Source organism: Phocoena phocoena, chromosome 19 (genome assembly GCF_963924675.1).
Source record: "Phocoena phocoena chromosome 19, mPhoPho1.1, whole genome shotgun sequence".
NCBI lineage: Eukaryota > Metazoa > Chordata > Mammalia > Artiodactyla > Phocoenidae > Phocoena > Phocoena phocoena.
Window position 1 is genome coordinate 58,830,941 of NC_089237.1, and position 16,283 is coordinate 58,847,223.

General features: G+C 62.1%; 1 protein-coding gene across 1 annotated transcript in view; it reads right to left on the reverse strand.

Moving 5' to 3' along the window:
- MYO15A (myosin XVA) overlaps positions 1-16,283 on the reverse strand; it is a 50,241-nt gene that overhangs the window by 26,486 nt on the left and 7,472 nt on the right. The window contains exons 7-30 of the mRNA XM_065896604.1: positions 16,123-16,213; positions 12,536-12,541; positions 12,308-12,411; positions 12,166-12,229; positions 11,227-11,340; positions 10,534-10,695; positions 9,590-9,703; positions 8,947-9,005; positions 8,727-8,850; positions 7,703-7,798; positions 7,208-7,339; positions 6,595-6,720; positions 5,847-5,924; positions 4,883-5,031; positions 4,733-4,778; positions 4,473-4,597; positions 3,122-3,239; positions 2,629-2,804; positions 2,035-2,119; positions 1,592-1,635; positions 1,353-1,368; positions 1,153-1,234; positions 945-1,075; positions 430-525 (exon numbers count right to left, since the gene is read on the reverse strand). Coding sequence (XP_065752676.1) covers positions 430-525; positions 945-1,075; positions 1,153-1,234; positions 1,353-1,368; positions 1,592-1,635; positions 2,035-2,119; positions 2,629-2,804; positions 3,122-3,239; positions 4,473-4,597; positions 4,733-4,778; positions 4,883-5,031; positions 5,847-5,924; positions 6,595-6,720; positions 7,208-7,339; positions 7,703-7,798; positions 8,727-8,850; positions 8,947-9,005; positions 9,590-9,703; positions 10,534-10,695; positions 11,227-11,340; positions 12,166-12,229; positions 12,308-12,411; positions 12,536-12,541; positions 16,123-16,213 — 2,338 coding nt within the window. The remainder of the gene's footprint in view (positions 1-429; positions 526-944; positions 1,076-1,152; positions 1,235-1,352; positions 1,369-1,591; positions 1,636-2,034; positions 2,120-2,628; positions 2,805-3,121; positions 3,240-4,472; positions 4,598-4,732; positions 4,779-4,882; positions 5,032-5,846; positions 5,925-6,594; positions 6,721-7,207; positions 7,340-7,702; positions 7,799-8,726; positions 8,851-8,946; positions 9,006-9,589; positions 9,704-10,533; positions 10,696-11,226; positions 11,341-12,165; positions 12,230-12,307; positions 12,412-12,535; positions 12,542-16,122; positions 16,214-16,283) is intronic.

The window sequence follows — 16,283 nt, forward strand, 5'->3', positions numbered from 1 at the left end:
TGGCCACAAACAGACTCTCCTGGGCTTCCCGGAGGGCTGTTCCCGCCAGGTCCCCACCCCCACCCCCACCCCACACCCCTCTCGTGTCCTTCCCATGTCCCCCTGCCCATATGAAAGTCCCCCATGTTACAGTGTAATAGCCATACCCTGGGCCAGGTGACCCAGCCTTTGGGAAAAATCAAGATTCTCCTGCTCACGAACCTTCTATAGCCCCAGCCCCTCCCCGCACCCCCGGCCTCCAGGAGGCCCCTCACCTCCTGCACATTCCACGCCCCAGAAGGTACTTTCTAACATGCATATCTGACCACATCCCTCCCAGGCTCATGGCTTGGGCTGGTAGAGGGTCCAGGAGGGCAGGGTGAGGGGCCTCGCCGTCTGGCCTCGGGGGCAGGGGCTATGAATTCGAAGGTGGTCTAGGCAGACCCGTACCAGCTTGAAGATGCCCACGGCCTCTGAATGATACTCTGCCGGCAGCCGTGTGAGAGGCGTCCTCAGGGGCGCCGCCAGCATCCCGAAGGCAGGTTCCTGGGGGCACAGGGCACGCACGTGGGCACAGAGCTGGGACAGACGGACGCGTCTGGGGCACACCAGCCCGGGAAACACAGGTCCCCAGTGTGCAGACGGGTAACCGGCTTGCAGAGGGGCAGACACCGGCATCTCGGTGACAGAGCCCCCACGAGGCCCCCTCGGAGGGCAGGAAATGAGGAGCAGGATGATGTGCTGTGGATCCACCGCTCATTACATTTCTGAAATGTCTCCAAACAGCCACCTCCCGAGCCCCCGAGGGCCCTCCACTGCTATCCAGGGCCCCTGGAGACCCCGGACTCCTCACGACACAGACCCAGCAACTGAAAGGCTCATACCTGATCCCACAGCCAGTGGCCAGGAGCCAGCCCCAGGCTGAGGGCAGTGCCAGTTCTAACTGGGCCTCTGCCAGCCCTTACCTTGAAGTGGCACCGGACAAACTTGGCCATGGGGTAGTTGTTGATATCCAGGGGCAGCGTGACCCGGGGCTCAGCCTGAAGCCGGGGAGTCCGCACGGGGGCCACCCGGGGCATCTGGCCCGTCCTGAGGCCTGTGGACAGAGGAGGCCATGAGGGGCCCGGTCCCCTCGCGCACCCGCTCCCACCACACCGCCTGGCGCCGATGTACCTGCCACTGCTCGCAAGAGCCCAGCCAGCTCCCCCGGGACCTCCAGGTGCCCCACAGCCACCACCTGTCGCTTGCTCAGCTCCTGGGGGTGCGGCACAGGGTGAGGAAACAGGCCTGCTGCTCCCCCACCTGCCGGCCTCCCTTCCTGTCCCCTGCGGCCACCCGGACCCCGCACCCACCTCCTGCCCCCGTAGCCGCACCTCCGCCACCCAGAGCCTCCGCTCCGCCCTCGGCTGCAGGAGAGCAGACGGTCAGGGTGGGCAGCGGCGGGCAGAGGCGACGGCCCCAGGCCCACCTCACAGACGGGGGGCAGAGGCGCGGCCAGAGAAACGGGGTGTGGGAAAAGACAGCGAGAGAGACACAGGCAGAAGGCACAGAGTGACACTTTGGGAAGGAGAGACGCACAGGATTTCTGGGAAGTACCGGAGAGACGTGTGACAGGGCCCCTCCCCAGCGCCCACAGAACCTCCAGTAAAGGCGCAGCTCCTCGGGGCTTTGGGGTTATGTCTGTCTGTCTGGCGATGCGTTATACAACAATAAGCCAAGACTGGCACGGAGGCAAGAGCGCCACCAGAGCCGGTGCTGTTCAGGTCGCCAAATTCTAATCAGGCCCGGTTACTGGGGCCCCTGCCGTGAGCCCCGCACTAGCCACACCCTTCCCATGCAGCCTCTCATTCAACTCCCTGCACATCCCCAAGGGGTGGTGGGGAGATTGCGGCTACAGAGGGCCCAGCGGGGATTCGAACCCAAGCCCGCCCCGGGCCAACAGTCTCCGCCTGGGGCCAAGTGCTTCCTCCCCGTTCCTGCTGCCCTCTCCACCCCCGGAGCCCGACGGGGCAGGCCCAGCTCCTGGGAGGAGGGCGAGGGGCCGGCCTGCAGCACCTTGAGGTGACGCTGGTGGCTTGTGCACGTGTGCACCAGGGCCCGGAACTTCACCAGACGCCTCCTCATCTGCCGATACCGCTGCCTGGGGGTGGGGAGGAAAGAAGGGTCTGGGTAGGGGGGTTTCGGGGCAGGGGTCATGAGTGACCAAGGGGCAGAGACACCCACACCCGCCTTGCTTGGGTATCAGTGCCCACACTTCACTCCGGGGCCCTCTGCACAGAGGGAAACAATCTCGGAGAGGGGCAGTGACCTGGCCAAGGTCACACGACAACGTGAGTGGCAGGACCTGGATTAAACCGTCTGGACCATGTACCTCCAATCAGGTTGTAGTCCCAGGGTATGGGACGTGCCAGGGAGAGGGGGGCCCTCTTGGCTGGAGGAATTCCCACCCACCAGTCACAAGGACCAGGGGGTGGGCGGGAAGGACATCCAAAAGCAGAGACACAGAGAGTCTGGTCACCCTTCCTGCAGAGGCCCTACTCGCAGCTTGCATGCCTCCAGGAACAGGGAGCTCACTACCCAAGTTCAGGCTCGGCCTTCCCAGAGCCTAGCCGTTGGACTCCAGGGAGTCCTGCCCTCTCTGGGCCACACCTGGCCAGGTAGCCACGGGCCCGGCTCTGCAGCAAGATGATCTTGCGGCGCAGGGAGCGGAAACGCCGCTGAATGAAGAAGCCGCGGAGGCAGCGCTGCAGCGTGACGGCTGCCCGGTTCAGGACGTGCTCCCGCATGCCCTCCAGCAGCTGGTGCAGGTGCTCCTTCAGGAACAGCTGAGGGCAGGAGGCAAGGACTGAGGCAGGGGAAGGCCACGTGACTGCCTGGAGGCCCCCTCCCTCTCCAGAAGTCCATGGAGGCAGACAGACAAGGCAGCCCTGGCGTAGGGTGGAGGATGTGCTGGGTCTGGAGAGGCGGGGGAAGGCGGGATGGTGAATTAGGCAACAGCCGGGAAAAGTCCGGAGGTAGGATAAGCATCCATTTACCAGCTCGACTGGATGGCCTCTGGGACAGTAGCCTGCAGCCTGAGTGTTTCTGAGCCCACAGGCTCCAGCCGTGGGGCACCCAGGGGCCGAGTGCCGGTAGCACTTACCTTGCTGACGCCGACGCGGTACATGTTTGGCGTGACCGTGCACAGGCGGCTCAGCACGGACACACACATGTCCCCACTGGCTGGCAGGTTGTGCTGGAGGGACACTAGACAGCGGTACCTGCAGGGCCCAAACCCAGCGTGGGTCTGTGGGACCCACCCGGTCAGCCCCCGTCTCCCGGAAGCCCGAGTCCCAGCAGTGCCTCTACTCATAGTGTCCTCTAACCAGAAAAAGGCTTTCCGTCCTCAAGACTCTGCTGAGGTGGCGCAGTGGTTAAGAATCCACCTGCCAATACAGGGGATATGGGTTCGATCCCTGGTCCGGGAAGATCCCACATGCCGCAGAGCAACTAAGTCCACGCGCCACAACTACTGAAGCCCGCGCGCCTAAAGCCCGTGCTCCGCACCACAATGAGAAGTCCGTGCTCTGCAACGAAGGGTAGCCCCGCTCGCTGTAACTAGAGAAAGCCCGCACGCAGCAATGAAGACCCAACACAGCCAAAAATAAATAAATAAAATTAAATAGAATAGGGCTTCCCTGGTGGCGCAGTGGTTGAGAGTCCGCCTGCCGATGCAGGGGACACGGGTTCGTGCCCCGGTCTGGGAGGATCCCACGTGCCGCGGAGCGGCTGGGCCCGTGAGCCATGGCCGCTGAGCCTGCGCGTCCGGAGCCTGTCCTCCGCAACGGGAGAGGCCACAACAGTGAGAGGCCCGCGTAACGCATAAAAAAAAAAAAAAAAAAAAAAAAAAAAAAAAAAAAAAAAAAAAAAAATTAAATAGAATAAAAGAGGCCTTAAAAGTAAGCTCAGAGCTTCCCTGGTGGCGCAGTGGTTGAGAGTCCGCCTGCCGATGCAGGGGACACGGGTTCGTGCCCCGGTCCGGGAAGATCCCACATGCCGCGGAGCGGCTGGGCCCGTGAACCATGGCCGCTGAGCCTGCGCTCCGCAGCGGGAGAGGCCACAACAGTGAGAGGCCCGCGTACCGCAAAAAAAAAAAAAAAAAAAGTAAACTCAAAAATTATGAAAATTAAAAAAAGAAAATACTGAGCAACCCGAAAACTGTAATAAATTGTTTCAGTAGAATAAGGTGATTTACCGCCATCTGCTGGAAACTTGTCAAAATAACTATTAAAATTACTGCTCTTTAGAATCCACACACACAGAATAAAAGTATGAAAAAATACAAAACAGTAAATACACGTTCCATATAACAGCTGGCACGTGCTGGCCTCGTGTACCGCACAGTCCGAGCAACACTGCGTGGCAAGCCCTATTCATCCTGGGTTGCGTAATCCTAGGGCCACGGTGGGCTGGGAAGGGGTCTCTGGAGCTCAGAACCACCCTGACCGAGGTACCTGTCGATGAACGCCTGGAAGGGCAGCCGCACCGGAAAGCCCTCCTTGCGGATCCGCACAGTCTCCAGCACCCCCGAATAGCGTAGCTGGGCCATCACCACATCTGGCTCAAAGAGGCCTGGCTCCTAGGGGAAGGCTCAGATAGGGAGCCTGCACATCGGCCCAACAGATGGAGGGCCAGAGAGGCAAAGCCACTCACCCAAGGTCACACAGCATGGGGAGAGGACTTGGCTCCCCCAGGGACCTCAACCATCACATACCTTCTTGTGGTTGGGCTTCAGGCACCTGACGAACAAGGGGTTACACCTGGGCAGGGGCGGGAGGAGGGCAGTGTGAGGCCCCAGAGAAGAAGGGTGCTTACCCCTGAGGGTCACAGGTGAGGCTGGGTGCCGCGCCCCTGCCACGCCCACCTCTCCATCTTTTCCACCAGATCCAGGAGCGACTGCTGGAACTTAGCGGCCACCGTGTGCGCCTTGTAGAGCCGGGTGACGGAGCTGCTCTTGCCCAGGCGCTGAGGGGCAGCCTGCGGGGCATGGCTGGAGAAGAGGTGTGCCACCACCTGGGCCAGTCAGCAGTCAAGGCGCGGGAGATGGGAGACAGGGATGGGGAGGGACCCAGAGGCAGAAACGATAGAGAGAGAGAGAGAGAGAGAGAGAGAGAGAGAGGGAGGGAGGGAGGGAGGGAGGGAGGGAGGGAGGGAGGGAGGGAGGGGGGAGGGAGGGGGGAGGGAGGGAGAGAGAGAGAGACAGAGAGACAGAGAGAGAGAGAGGGAGGGGGGAGGGAGGGAGGGAGGGAGGGAGGAGGGAGGGAGGGAGGGAGGGAGGGGGAGGGAGGGAGAGTGTGGGAGGGAGGGGGGAGGGAGGGAGGGAGGGAGGAGGGAGGGAGGGAGGAGGGAGGGAGGGGGAGGGAGGGAGGGAGGAGGGAGGGAGGGAGGAAGGAGGGAGAGAGAGAGAGACAGGTAAAGAACAAAAGGCATCAGTCGTTGCACCAGAGTGGTCAGAAAAGTGACCCGCTGGCCCCCTGTCCTCTCGGTGAGGCCGTGTCCTCCCAGCTGGCATACCTCTCAAGCAAGGGTGCTCAGCACTTCCAAGGGGCCCGCCCGTGGCTGGGGAACACACGGGCACTGACTCCGTGCCTGGCCCCGAGGTGGCCTGTTACAGACCTGGCCGTGAACTCTGGCAATGTCCTCAGGGGGAGGGTGCCCGTTCGACAGAGGGGGAAGAGGAGGCCGAGAAGGTGTGGGGATGGAAGAACCGCTCAGGGAGGGACGGGGTGGGGTGAGCCAGAGGCAGGACCGGGGTGGGAGAGGGGCCTAACGGTGGGCTGCGTGCTCAGGCTACGGGGGGCTGGGGTGGCGAGGTGAGGCCCGCTCACCCGTGTCCGGCTCCGCACAAACAGGTCCAGCACATCCTGGCGCACCTGGTCATGGTTCTTGTCCAGGAACTTGTGCACCTGGAAAGGGGGAGGGGCGGGGCAGCTTGGGCTGGACCCCACTCCCACCCCACGCGGCCCCGGGGTGCGTCAGCCTGCCTTCTCCCCTCCTCCCCCCTCCTCCTGACGGTGGGTCAGGGGCTCACAGCCCCGGGTGGCCCTGGCCCTGCCCCTCCAGGCCTCGGCCTCCCTGTCTATCCTAGGAGGGACGGGCCCCTCCCCCTGCTCTGGTCCCCTCCCCTCCCGCCCCACTAGCCTCTCCACCCCAGGGCAGGGGCAGTAGCCACAGCTTCACGTGACCAGTCCACATCTTGGCCCCATCCTCAGTGAGGACACTGTCCTGTGCCCATTCTACGGATGAGGAAAACGAGGCCCAGTGGGGACAGAGGCTCAAAATCCTGGCCTGAGACGGCTCCAGGGCAGGAATGAGCCGAGGTGACAGTGGTGACAGTGACCGCTGATGGGGGCTCCTTCTCATTACACCCGCCCTGGCCCTGGACTTCTCTCACTCGCCCCGTGAGACGGGCACTATTATCATCCCCACTTTCCAGATAAGGAAACTGAGGCTCAGAGAGGTAAAGTGACTTGGCCAAGGTCACACAGCTGAGGATCATCAGGGCCAAAACTGGAACAGGTGCCAGTGTCTCCAGTGGTGGGGAAGGGCACTGGAGGCCATGGTTCTGGGTCTCACCTGGTAGGTGACTTTGCCCGCGTAGTGCTTGATGGTGAACTCGGGCAGTGGCATCTTGGGTTTGGAGTAGAGTGGGTTGGCGCCGTGGTGGTAATGGCACTTCTGCAGAAACGTGTGGTCTGTGGCCTGGGGGTAGGCGGCGGTCAGCGGGTGGACAGGGGCGCGGCATCCCATTCCTCGCCTAGTGACAAATTCTCCAGCCCTGACTGGTCCCCAGCGAGCACCGGGGAGGGGGAACAAGTCCCCGCTGCCCCTGGCTGCCCACTGCTCGGGCTGGGGTGGACTAAGTGGATCCTGAAGACGGGTGTGCTCCCAGCTGCCCCCCATCCAGCTCAGCTGTCTCTGCACGCTCTAGTCCCACTGCCCAGAGCACCCATCCCACCCTTGTGTTTTCCAATCGGAATCTGAGGCCCAAGCACAAGGTCACCTCCTCCAGGAAGCCTTCTATGACTTCCCAGGCTGGTGCAGCCCCTCGTCCCGAGCCCCCATCCAGCCTCAGTCACCCCAGGTTTGAATGGCAGGTTGGGAGTCCTGAGCTTCCGACCCCACGCCAGAGCAGAGAGGAATGCAGGACACGAGGCTCAGAGACGTCCAGCGTCCTGAGCACGCTCACCTGGGGGAAGCAGCACTGGTCGTCGAGGATACGCAGGATGCCGTAGGGCTTCAGCGAGATGAGGCTGATGCAGGGCTGATTGTCGGCGAAGGTGATCTCTTGCCAGTCCATCTGCTCGCGGATGTACTCCTCCTGCAGGCGGCGGGCCTCTGCCTCCGAGCCCCGGGCCCCTCCCAGCCCGTCCCCCAGGCGGACGCCATCCGGGGACCTGGCCAGGGCACCCCCGCGTGCACGCCTCCCAGCCCAGAGAGCTCACTCCCCAGCGGGGCCACATGAACCACCTCCTCCGGGCCCTGCTCCTCCCCCGGCCTGGAACAGCCCTGCCAAGGGTGAGGAGGACCCCGCAAGGGGCTCTTCTCTGCGCTCAGCAGTCCCCGCACCTGCCCTTCCATAACACAGGCTTTCGCGTGTGCTGGTTCCCAGCACAACCCATCTGCCTCCGAGGAAGCCCAGCGGCCAGTGGGGACGGGACAGAGAGTGACGGAGGACTCTCACCTGCTCCTCCCGGAAGACAATCTTGTTGAAGAGGTACTGGAGGCTCTCGTTTGCATAGTTGATGCACAGCTGCTCGAAGCTGTTGAAGCTCAGGTCCTGCCGGGCGTGTGGTGAGGCTGGGCCCGGCCCCTCCGTGGCCAGCAGCCCGTCCGTCCCACCCAGGGCCTGCCCACCCCCCCACCCCCGCCCCCCGTGCAGACTCCTCCCTGCCTTCCGCAGTTTCAGCAAACTGGAGCCCCGCCCACAGACCCCCTGCCCAGAACCCTCGGTGGCTCCGACTGCACACAGGTGAGAACCTGACGGTCCCATGCAAGGTGGCACATGCAGTGTCTGAAGCCCCAGGCTCTGGAACCTTCTGCCTACGTTCCAATCCTGGCTCTGCCACTTTCTAAGCCCCCCATGCCTGAGTTTCCCCACCTGTAAAATGGGGATAACGACAGTGCCCACCTCACAGGGTGGTTGTGAGGATTAAGTGAACTAATATGCAAAGCGCTTAGAACGTCAGCTGGCACACAGCAGGTGCCACGGGAGCCTCAGCTGCCACTTCTGTTGTTCTGATTTTGCCTGTCTCTCTCCATGCCCCCCACCCTAACCACCCAGATGACTTCCACCTCCCCAGACACCACGGCCCACACCTCTGAGCCTCCGCATAAGCTGTTCCCTCCACCTCAAATGCCTTGGCTGGTTTGTAAGGAATTAGCTCAGGACGTTTCCTCCGCCTCCAGGAAACCTTACCTGATGCCTGCCCAGCTAGGGCTCTGCTCCAGGCTCCCCCAGTGCCAGGCTGCCTCTGTTACAGCTCTGACCACATGTGTTCGTCAGTGTTCATCCTCATCCCACCCAGTCCCTCCTGGAAGCGCCCCGAGGTCGGGGCCCAGATCTGGTTCTTTCTGGGGTCCCTGGTGCTGCCCACAGGGCCTGCCGCCCGGAGGCCCCAGGGAGCGCTTGTGGGCGAGCAGAGGGAGATGATCATAGGGGAGGGCCCTGAACAGGTGACGGTGCAAGAGCGCCCCCGGGGCCCCACCTCGAAGCCATAGATGTCCAGGATGGCGATGGACAGCGCGTCCTGCTGCGGGGATACCAGCGCGTTGACCCTGGCGATGAGCCAGCCAAAAAGCAGCGCGTACAGGACCTTGGCGATGGCATCCCTGGAGCAGAGATGGTGTTTGGCGGGGTGGGGGTGGGGGGGCAGGCACAGTGAGGGGGCGGAGCACCTGCGGCTCAGGCGGGAGGTGTGGCCTCACCTGGCATCCACGGCGCTCTCCACGGTCAGGGGGGTGAAGATCTTCTCTCGCATTGTCTCCTGCGGGGGATGCAGCCCCTGAGTGACAGCGGGTTGGCCACCACCTCCGGAAAGTCCCCAGAGGACTGGGGGTGGGGGACGTGGGGAGGGGAGCCGGGGAGATGGTGTGACTTGTCTCAGGCACGAAGTCAGCCGGGGGCAAGACGCCCTCGTCCCCCCTTCTGCCTGGCTTGCTGGTGGGACGAGGGCTGCCGGTCTGAGCGGGAGACAGAGGCAGAAGCAGACACAATGGTGACATCAGCCTGGGGAGGGGGGAGGGCAGGGGTGTGGGAGATACTGGCCCAGCCGGGGGTCAGGGACGACTCCCTGGAGCAGAGGGTACCTGTGTTGGGGCTTGAGAATCAGTAGGCGTGAAAAAGGGAACAGCATTCCAGGCAGAGGGAACAACCTACGCAAAGGCCCGGAGACTGGTGCCAAATGCCTTTGGGGTCTGAGGTTACCCACCTCTGGGCCAGACCCAGAAGATGGACAGGTTGGGGAGGTGGGGGAGAGGGGCAGGGGGCCCACACAGGACGGGGCACAAAGCAGCTCCGTCCAGGGCTGTCAGGAGGCTTCGATAGCATACCCCACACCCAGGGACTCACGGTCACTTTGAAGGTGATGGCCTTCTGCAGGCCCTCGGGGGAGACCTGCAGCAGCTCGGCCACGGCCTGGATCTCCCGGGCGCTCACCACCGAGGCAACCTCCTGCGCGTCCGTCTGCAAAACACCCACAGGAGTGCATTTTGAGCTAAATAAGCTTTTTATATGAGTTCCTATAAAAAACAGAAACAAGTGAGAACAGCCAGGAAAATTCTAAAACGGAAGAGGAGTACAGGGGTCCCAGGAGATGGTAAAGCATAAAGTTAGAATAATTAAAACACTGTGGGGACAGACACATAGTTCGTAAACAGGTCAACGAAGCACAGTAAAAAAGTCAGGAGTTAGACACAAACGTACACAGGAATTTTCAGTATGGGATAAATACGTATTTCTCAAGTTGGGAGACTGAGTCACTATCTAAACAAGAAAACAAGATCCCTACCTTGTACCTTACTAGAATAAATTCCTGATGAACCGGAGATTTAAATGTTAAAAAAATAGTCACAGAAACCATAAAAGGTCTTCAAACAATTATAGGCATAGGCTTTTATAATTTTAGAGAGATAGATCTCTAAAATGATAGAAAGTCTAAAATTTCTATAAGACTTGATAAATGAAATACCTGAAAATAATTTTTTTAATCTGCATAGCAAAAAACCCCACCAAAAACCGAAACAGCAAAAAACCTGTAAACAATCAAAATATAAATGATAAACCAGAAAATATATTTGCAATTCACCCTAGAGACAAAGGGCTGATTCCCTTAACGTATATAAAGAGCTCTCATACGTCAATTAGAAAAAGATGAACAACCCCCAAAGCGGAGAAGAAGACCAAATGATCTGTGCTTCTGGCTGTGAGCCGGCGGTATTTCAGCCAGTTCTTCAGCCTCCAGAGGACGCCCATGTCCCAAGGGAGCGGGCCGTGCGGCCATGGTGTCCCCTCACCTCATACTTCTCAAAGTAGACGTTGCCCAGGTGCAGGATGGAGGCCAGGATGCGGAAGATGCTATCCTGGTCCTCGGCGCTGAAGCCCAGCACCTCCATGGCGGCCAGCAGCCGGCGGAAGTCGTCCGCGTCGCTCTTCCCTGAGATCTCACAGTTCCCACCCTGGGCGAGGGCAGGGCAGGGGTCGGGGACCCTGGGTGGGGGCCAGGAGCCCTCAAGGTCCCTGCTCTGCCCCGGCCTGCAGTGTGGCCGGGTATCCCAGTTCTCCTTCTACTCCTGAGGGCCGGAGGCTCCGAGCGGGCACCGCACACCAGGCCCTGTGCTGAGGGCTTCGTGTACATTTCCCTCTTCTAATCCTCACACACCCCTGCAAAGCGGGACTGTGCTGTCCCCATTTTACAGACGACGAAAGTGAGGCTCTGGAAGGAAGTGTAGTCGCTCCAGGCCACTTAGTTCTATTCTAGGCTCCAGAAAAACAAAGAATCAGGTCAGCCTCCCCTACCCTGGCCTTGGACCCCAAAGACACCTGTCCCCCTTGCCACGATGAGACATCGCCAAGTCCAAACACACCCTCCCAAACCTCCATCACCTTCGCTGGCCATCAGGACGCCACGACTTGGCTCTCTCGGCTCACACGGAGTGATGGGGGGAGGGGACCAGGCCAAGGGCCCTCAGATGCCTGCTGGCTCTCACCTGGTTCAGGTAGTAGTAGGTCTCGGCCTCCTGCAGGCTGAAGGCCTGCCGGAGCTGGGCGGGCAGCCCAGCCAGCAGCTCATAGAAGATGTGGTAGTTCCTCTCGTTTTTGGCCTGTGGAGTGGGTTGGAGGCTGCAGAGAGGGGAGCCGCCGACCTAGGTGACCCCCGGACACACGTACAAGCCCAGCTATGCCCACAGATACAAGTACACACACGGGCCTCAGGTGAGACGGGTGCCCCTGTGACGAGTGAGCCCCAGCCTGGCACTGGCGGGGGGTTGGGGGGACCCTGGTGTGGTGGTGGGGCGGGGCTTTGGGCAGGATTTAACTCTGCTTGGAGAAATGAAAGAAAGGTGGCCCTTTTCACATGTGTACCAGCTACACAAGTCTCTGCACACGTGTGTCCACGGACCAGACGTGTACTCGCAGGGCCAGCCAGGGTGGTGGGCACAGACTGTGGCCAGGCCTCAAGCCAGGCCCTTGGGACACAAAGGGGAACACGGCAGACAGAAGCCCCTGGCCTCATGGGAGCCCACCTGCCGGCCAGGGGAGACAGACCCTCAGCAGAGCACCGTGAGTGGCGAGAAGCGCTCTGCAGAGAAACAACGCAGCCAAGGGGGTGGGCAGTGGTGGGGGGTGGGGGTGGGGCTGCATTTCTTCACTGGGGCCGCCTCCCTGGGGCGTGACCTTCAGCGAAGACTTGGAGGAGGTGAGGGGTTCGGCCATGCAGCTGTCTGCGGGAAGAGTGCTCCAGGTAGAAGGAACAGGCGCTGTGAAGGCCTTGTGGCGGGATGGGGCCAGGTGTGCCTCAGGGCCAAGGACGGGGTGCGGGGGAGGGGAGGAGACGCGGCCACAGGCGCGCGCGCGCGCACACACACACACACACACACACACACACACACACACACAGCCCGAGCCTCGACCCCACCCTGACACACCTGAAACACGATCCTGGATTTCTCGAGCAGGTACTGCGAGGTTATGGCACCAGAAATCACGCTCCTGGAGAGGGAGCAGAGTCAGCTACGCTGGGCACCGTGCACGCAAGGCCCCAGGGGGGCTCCGCCGCGGCCCACTCACCCTTCCAGAAAGATCTCCACAAACTTCCCAAAGCGGCTGGAGTTGTCATTCCTGACAGTTTTGGCGTTACCGAAGGACTCCAGGAGGGGTGTGGCCTCCAGGATCTGGGCGCCAGAGGAAGACTTGGGCATTGCGGGGAGCCCGCGGGGGCCTCCCCAGGTCCCCCACCGCTCACCCCATGCTGCCCGCCCCACACCGCACAAGCGTGCGCACACGCACCCCCAATACCTTTATCTTCAGGAGCCGCCAGCACAGGGGAGGAGGGCGGGACAAGAACAGAAGCGGGTCACCCGCGGGACCGACCGGCTCCCCCCAGGACGCCGGGGGCCTCCGACCACGGAGGGAGTGGCCGAGCCCTCCCGGCCCGGCCCGCAGGCAGGAGAGCCGCCAGCTGAGAGCAAACCCCGGAGCCTCAGAGCCCCAGGTGTCTGGGCTCGGGGACCACGGCATGGCCCGAGGTGGGGGGTCTGCTGGGCCTTCCTGCCAAAGGGCTCTGGGGGTGTTCTTGCCCCCCTTCCCAGCCACCACCGGCCATGAACCACCCAGTCTCCTGGAAAAGCCTCCTACCTGCCCCTCCTGGCTCCCTCCAGGGGTCCTCCACAACCCTCGGGAGGTCCCATCCCCCACCCCTGGCTCCCACCCCTTGGGCTCCAGGCCCTGCACGGCCCAGCCCCATCTCCTGTCCCCTCCCCACTCTGCCCAGCACTGCAGTCCCCTGACTGTGCCCGCGCCAGCCTCTGGGCACTGGTGCTCTGCCCCCCTGCAGCCCTCAGCCCTTCGTACGTCCATGTCTCTCGCTAGAGCGTCAACCCAACAGGCAGGACTCTGTGAGCGCAAGCCTGGTGTTCAGCCACCCACACAGGACCTGGCAGCAGGAGGCTCTCAACAAACACCTGCTGGCGGCGGGGGTGGGGGTGGGGGAACCTCCCTGGTGGGCCAGCGGTTAGGACTCCGCGCTTCCACTGCAGGGGGTGCGGGTTCCATCCCTGGCTGGGGAACTAAGATCCCCACGTGCCGCACTATGCGGCCAAAACATACCAAAAAAAAAAAAAAAATCTGCTAAATGGATGAAATGGGGGATGGCATTCTATGAGAGCAGAGCCGCCAGGGTGCTGTAGCTGATCACAGCACCCACTTACTAGGCACCTACTGCGTGCCAGGCCTCTTGCCCCAGTTCACAGCATCGTTAACGATCCTCCGAGATCGGGGCTAATATCGCTCTTGCTCACAGATCAGGAAACTGAGGCCGGGAGAGGGGAGGCAGCGCGCTCGGGACGCCAGGGTCGGAAAGAGCGAGGGCCCAGAGCACCGCAGCCCATATGCTCGGCGATGTAAGCAGTGCTCTCTCGGGCTGCGTCATTTCCTCAAGATAAACTCTTAGGGGAGAAGTAGGGGGCCCGGTGTGCACAGAAATGATACACTTTACCTTGGGGACGATGCCAGTTCCCTCCACCTGCTCACCCACAGTATCGCTCAGTCCCAGAAATACTGCGCCCACCGTACAGAGGAGTGGACTAAAGCCCAGAGAGGCCTGGGGGCCGGCCTGGGGGTGCTTAGGGAGTCAGGGTCCACCTGTCCCTTAGCCTGGGTGTCCCTTGTGGGCACCTGGGGGTGGGTTCTCTCCTCTAGTGCCCAGCACAGGGCAGGGCACACAGCCAGGGGTGGGAACACCTGGCCCCGTGGGGCCATGCAGCCCAACCCGCGGGTGCGCCGGTGCCTGTGCCCCGGGCTGAGCAGCATTCAGCCACCCCGAGCCCCTACCCCAGGGAACCCTTGTCTCGTTCCCAGCCCAGAGATGGAGCCTGTGGCCCAGACCTCGGCTGATCAAGGCACGCCTGGGTCCAGTGAGGACGCGTGGCCAAAACCAGTCCAACAGGAGGGAGCCCTGAGACTTCCTGGCCCGGTGGGCAGTGTGGGCCGTGGTGCTGTGGCATCATCGTGGTGACCACAGGAGACAGATGAGCGTGATGTCCGAACGTGCGGGAGGGTGGGGCCGAGACAAGGGACGTCGTCTAAGACCCTGGACCCAGCCTTGCCTGAAACTGACCCTAGACCCAGACCGTCCGACTGCAGGAGCGGCTCAACAGCGGCCAGGAGGTGAGTCCACGGTCACCCCAGCCAGCAGGCACATCTTCACAGCTCCTCTCTGCCCGGCCCAACCCCTCAGACCCAGCCACGTCCCGCGCCTCCGCCATCCTCCCCGAACCCTGCCGAGACAGCCCCCCGCCACGAACCTCAGACCCCAGCCCCTCCACCCCATCACTCTGGGACCCTGGGCAAGTCACTACCCTCCCAGGCCTCAGTCTTCCAGCTCCCAGGGCTGCCGCAAGGCTCTGGTGCTGACAGAGCGGAAGGTTCCCCGCACACAGGGGGTGCCTGACGCACACGGCTGCCTGCCTACGCAGCCAGTCCTCCCAGGAGTCCACTCTTAGAGGCCTGACCCCTGGCCTGGAGCAAAGGGATGATCTGGTTGGCCTCCAGGAGACCCAGGCTGGGATGGGAGGGGCTGGCAGGCCAAGGTCGGCATCAGAAGTGGCCTGCCAGGAAGTGACCTCTCCTGACCACAAAGCCTGGGCTGACCCCCTCCTCACCGAGGGCCCAGCAGCCCCTGCCCAGTGCCCCCAGATCACCTGCAGAGGTCGCCACCAGCTAGGACACTGTGGCCACTGCAAACCTCTGGAGGGGTGGGCCAGAGCCTGAGCTTCACGTTCTGTAGTCTGAGCTGGCGGGCCTCAGTCTCTGCCCCACCTCCCCTGAGCTCCAGGCTCCTGGCACATCTACCGTCTCACGCCACCTGCGCGTGGATGCCCCGCAGACCCTCAAGGGCACCTGCGTCCTCTCTCCATATCCTGCCCCTCAGCTGCTGGCTGCTCTTGTGACTCAGGCCGAATGCCTGGGGCCAGCTTGGGTCAGCTGCCAGCTTGCCAGCCCCGTCGGGTCCCTCACCAAGTCCTGGAACCGCACCCAGGCCAGCTGTGCTCACCAACACCACTGTCACCTCTCTGGTTTGAGCCACCATCCTCCCTCGCCTGGATCACACGCTGCCCCCCTGCCGACCCAGCACACCACACCTGCTGGACCCCAGGGCCTTTGCACCTGCTCTTCCCCAGATGTCTGCAGGCCCCACTGCCTTGCCTTCTCAGCAGGACCTGCCCTGACCCCCACGCCTGAAATCGCAGTCCCCAACATGCCCTATCCTCCCCCCATGCTTCCCTGCAACTTACCCCTTTCACATACACAGAATTTACCTGCCTATTTTCCTTTCTGTTTCCTACACTAGAACAAAATTCCCACAAGATGGGAACATTTATCAAGCTGTGTTGCTGCTGCCTGCTCCCCAGAGCCTAGCCTGGGCCTGGGACACAGCAGGTCCTCAGGAAACCGTTACGGAGGTTCTGACGTTCTTGGGTTCAGAGAACTCAGCTCTCTAGGCAAACCTCCAATGCTGCAGGCCCCAGCCAGGCCTTCTCAGTGCCCCAGCCTCTCCTGACCCTACACTGGCCATCACACACATTCGGGCCTGTCCTGCCTCTTTCACGACCATGAATGTGAGGCCAGGCGGGAGGAGTGGACGACGCCCCCTGCCCATGTGGCCTCTGCTGGGGCCGCCCCAGGGGGCTGGAACGCAGAGCTGCAGGGGAAGGCAAGCAGGAGAGAACTCCCGGGAGGGGAGGCAGCAAGGGCCCCAAGTCCTACGAGGCCTCTCTGTGCAGCCCTGGGCTCGGCCGCCCATCCTCCAAGTGGGGCCACAGAGTCTTGCCTCTCGAGGAGCACGAGGGGGCGCTGGGCTGAGGGTCCTGGGGGGACAGACGCACCTGCCGTGTGACGCCCCGTTTCTGGTTCATGGCCGCCAGGTAGCGCAGAATCAGCTTCGTGGCCTCAGTTTTTCCAGAGCCGCTCTCTCCGCTGACCGGCCAGAGGGGCAGAGTGAGCTCCAGCCTGTTCACGGCCTCTTCTGGGCGCTCCCCTGACCCCG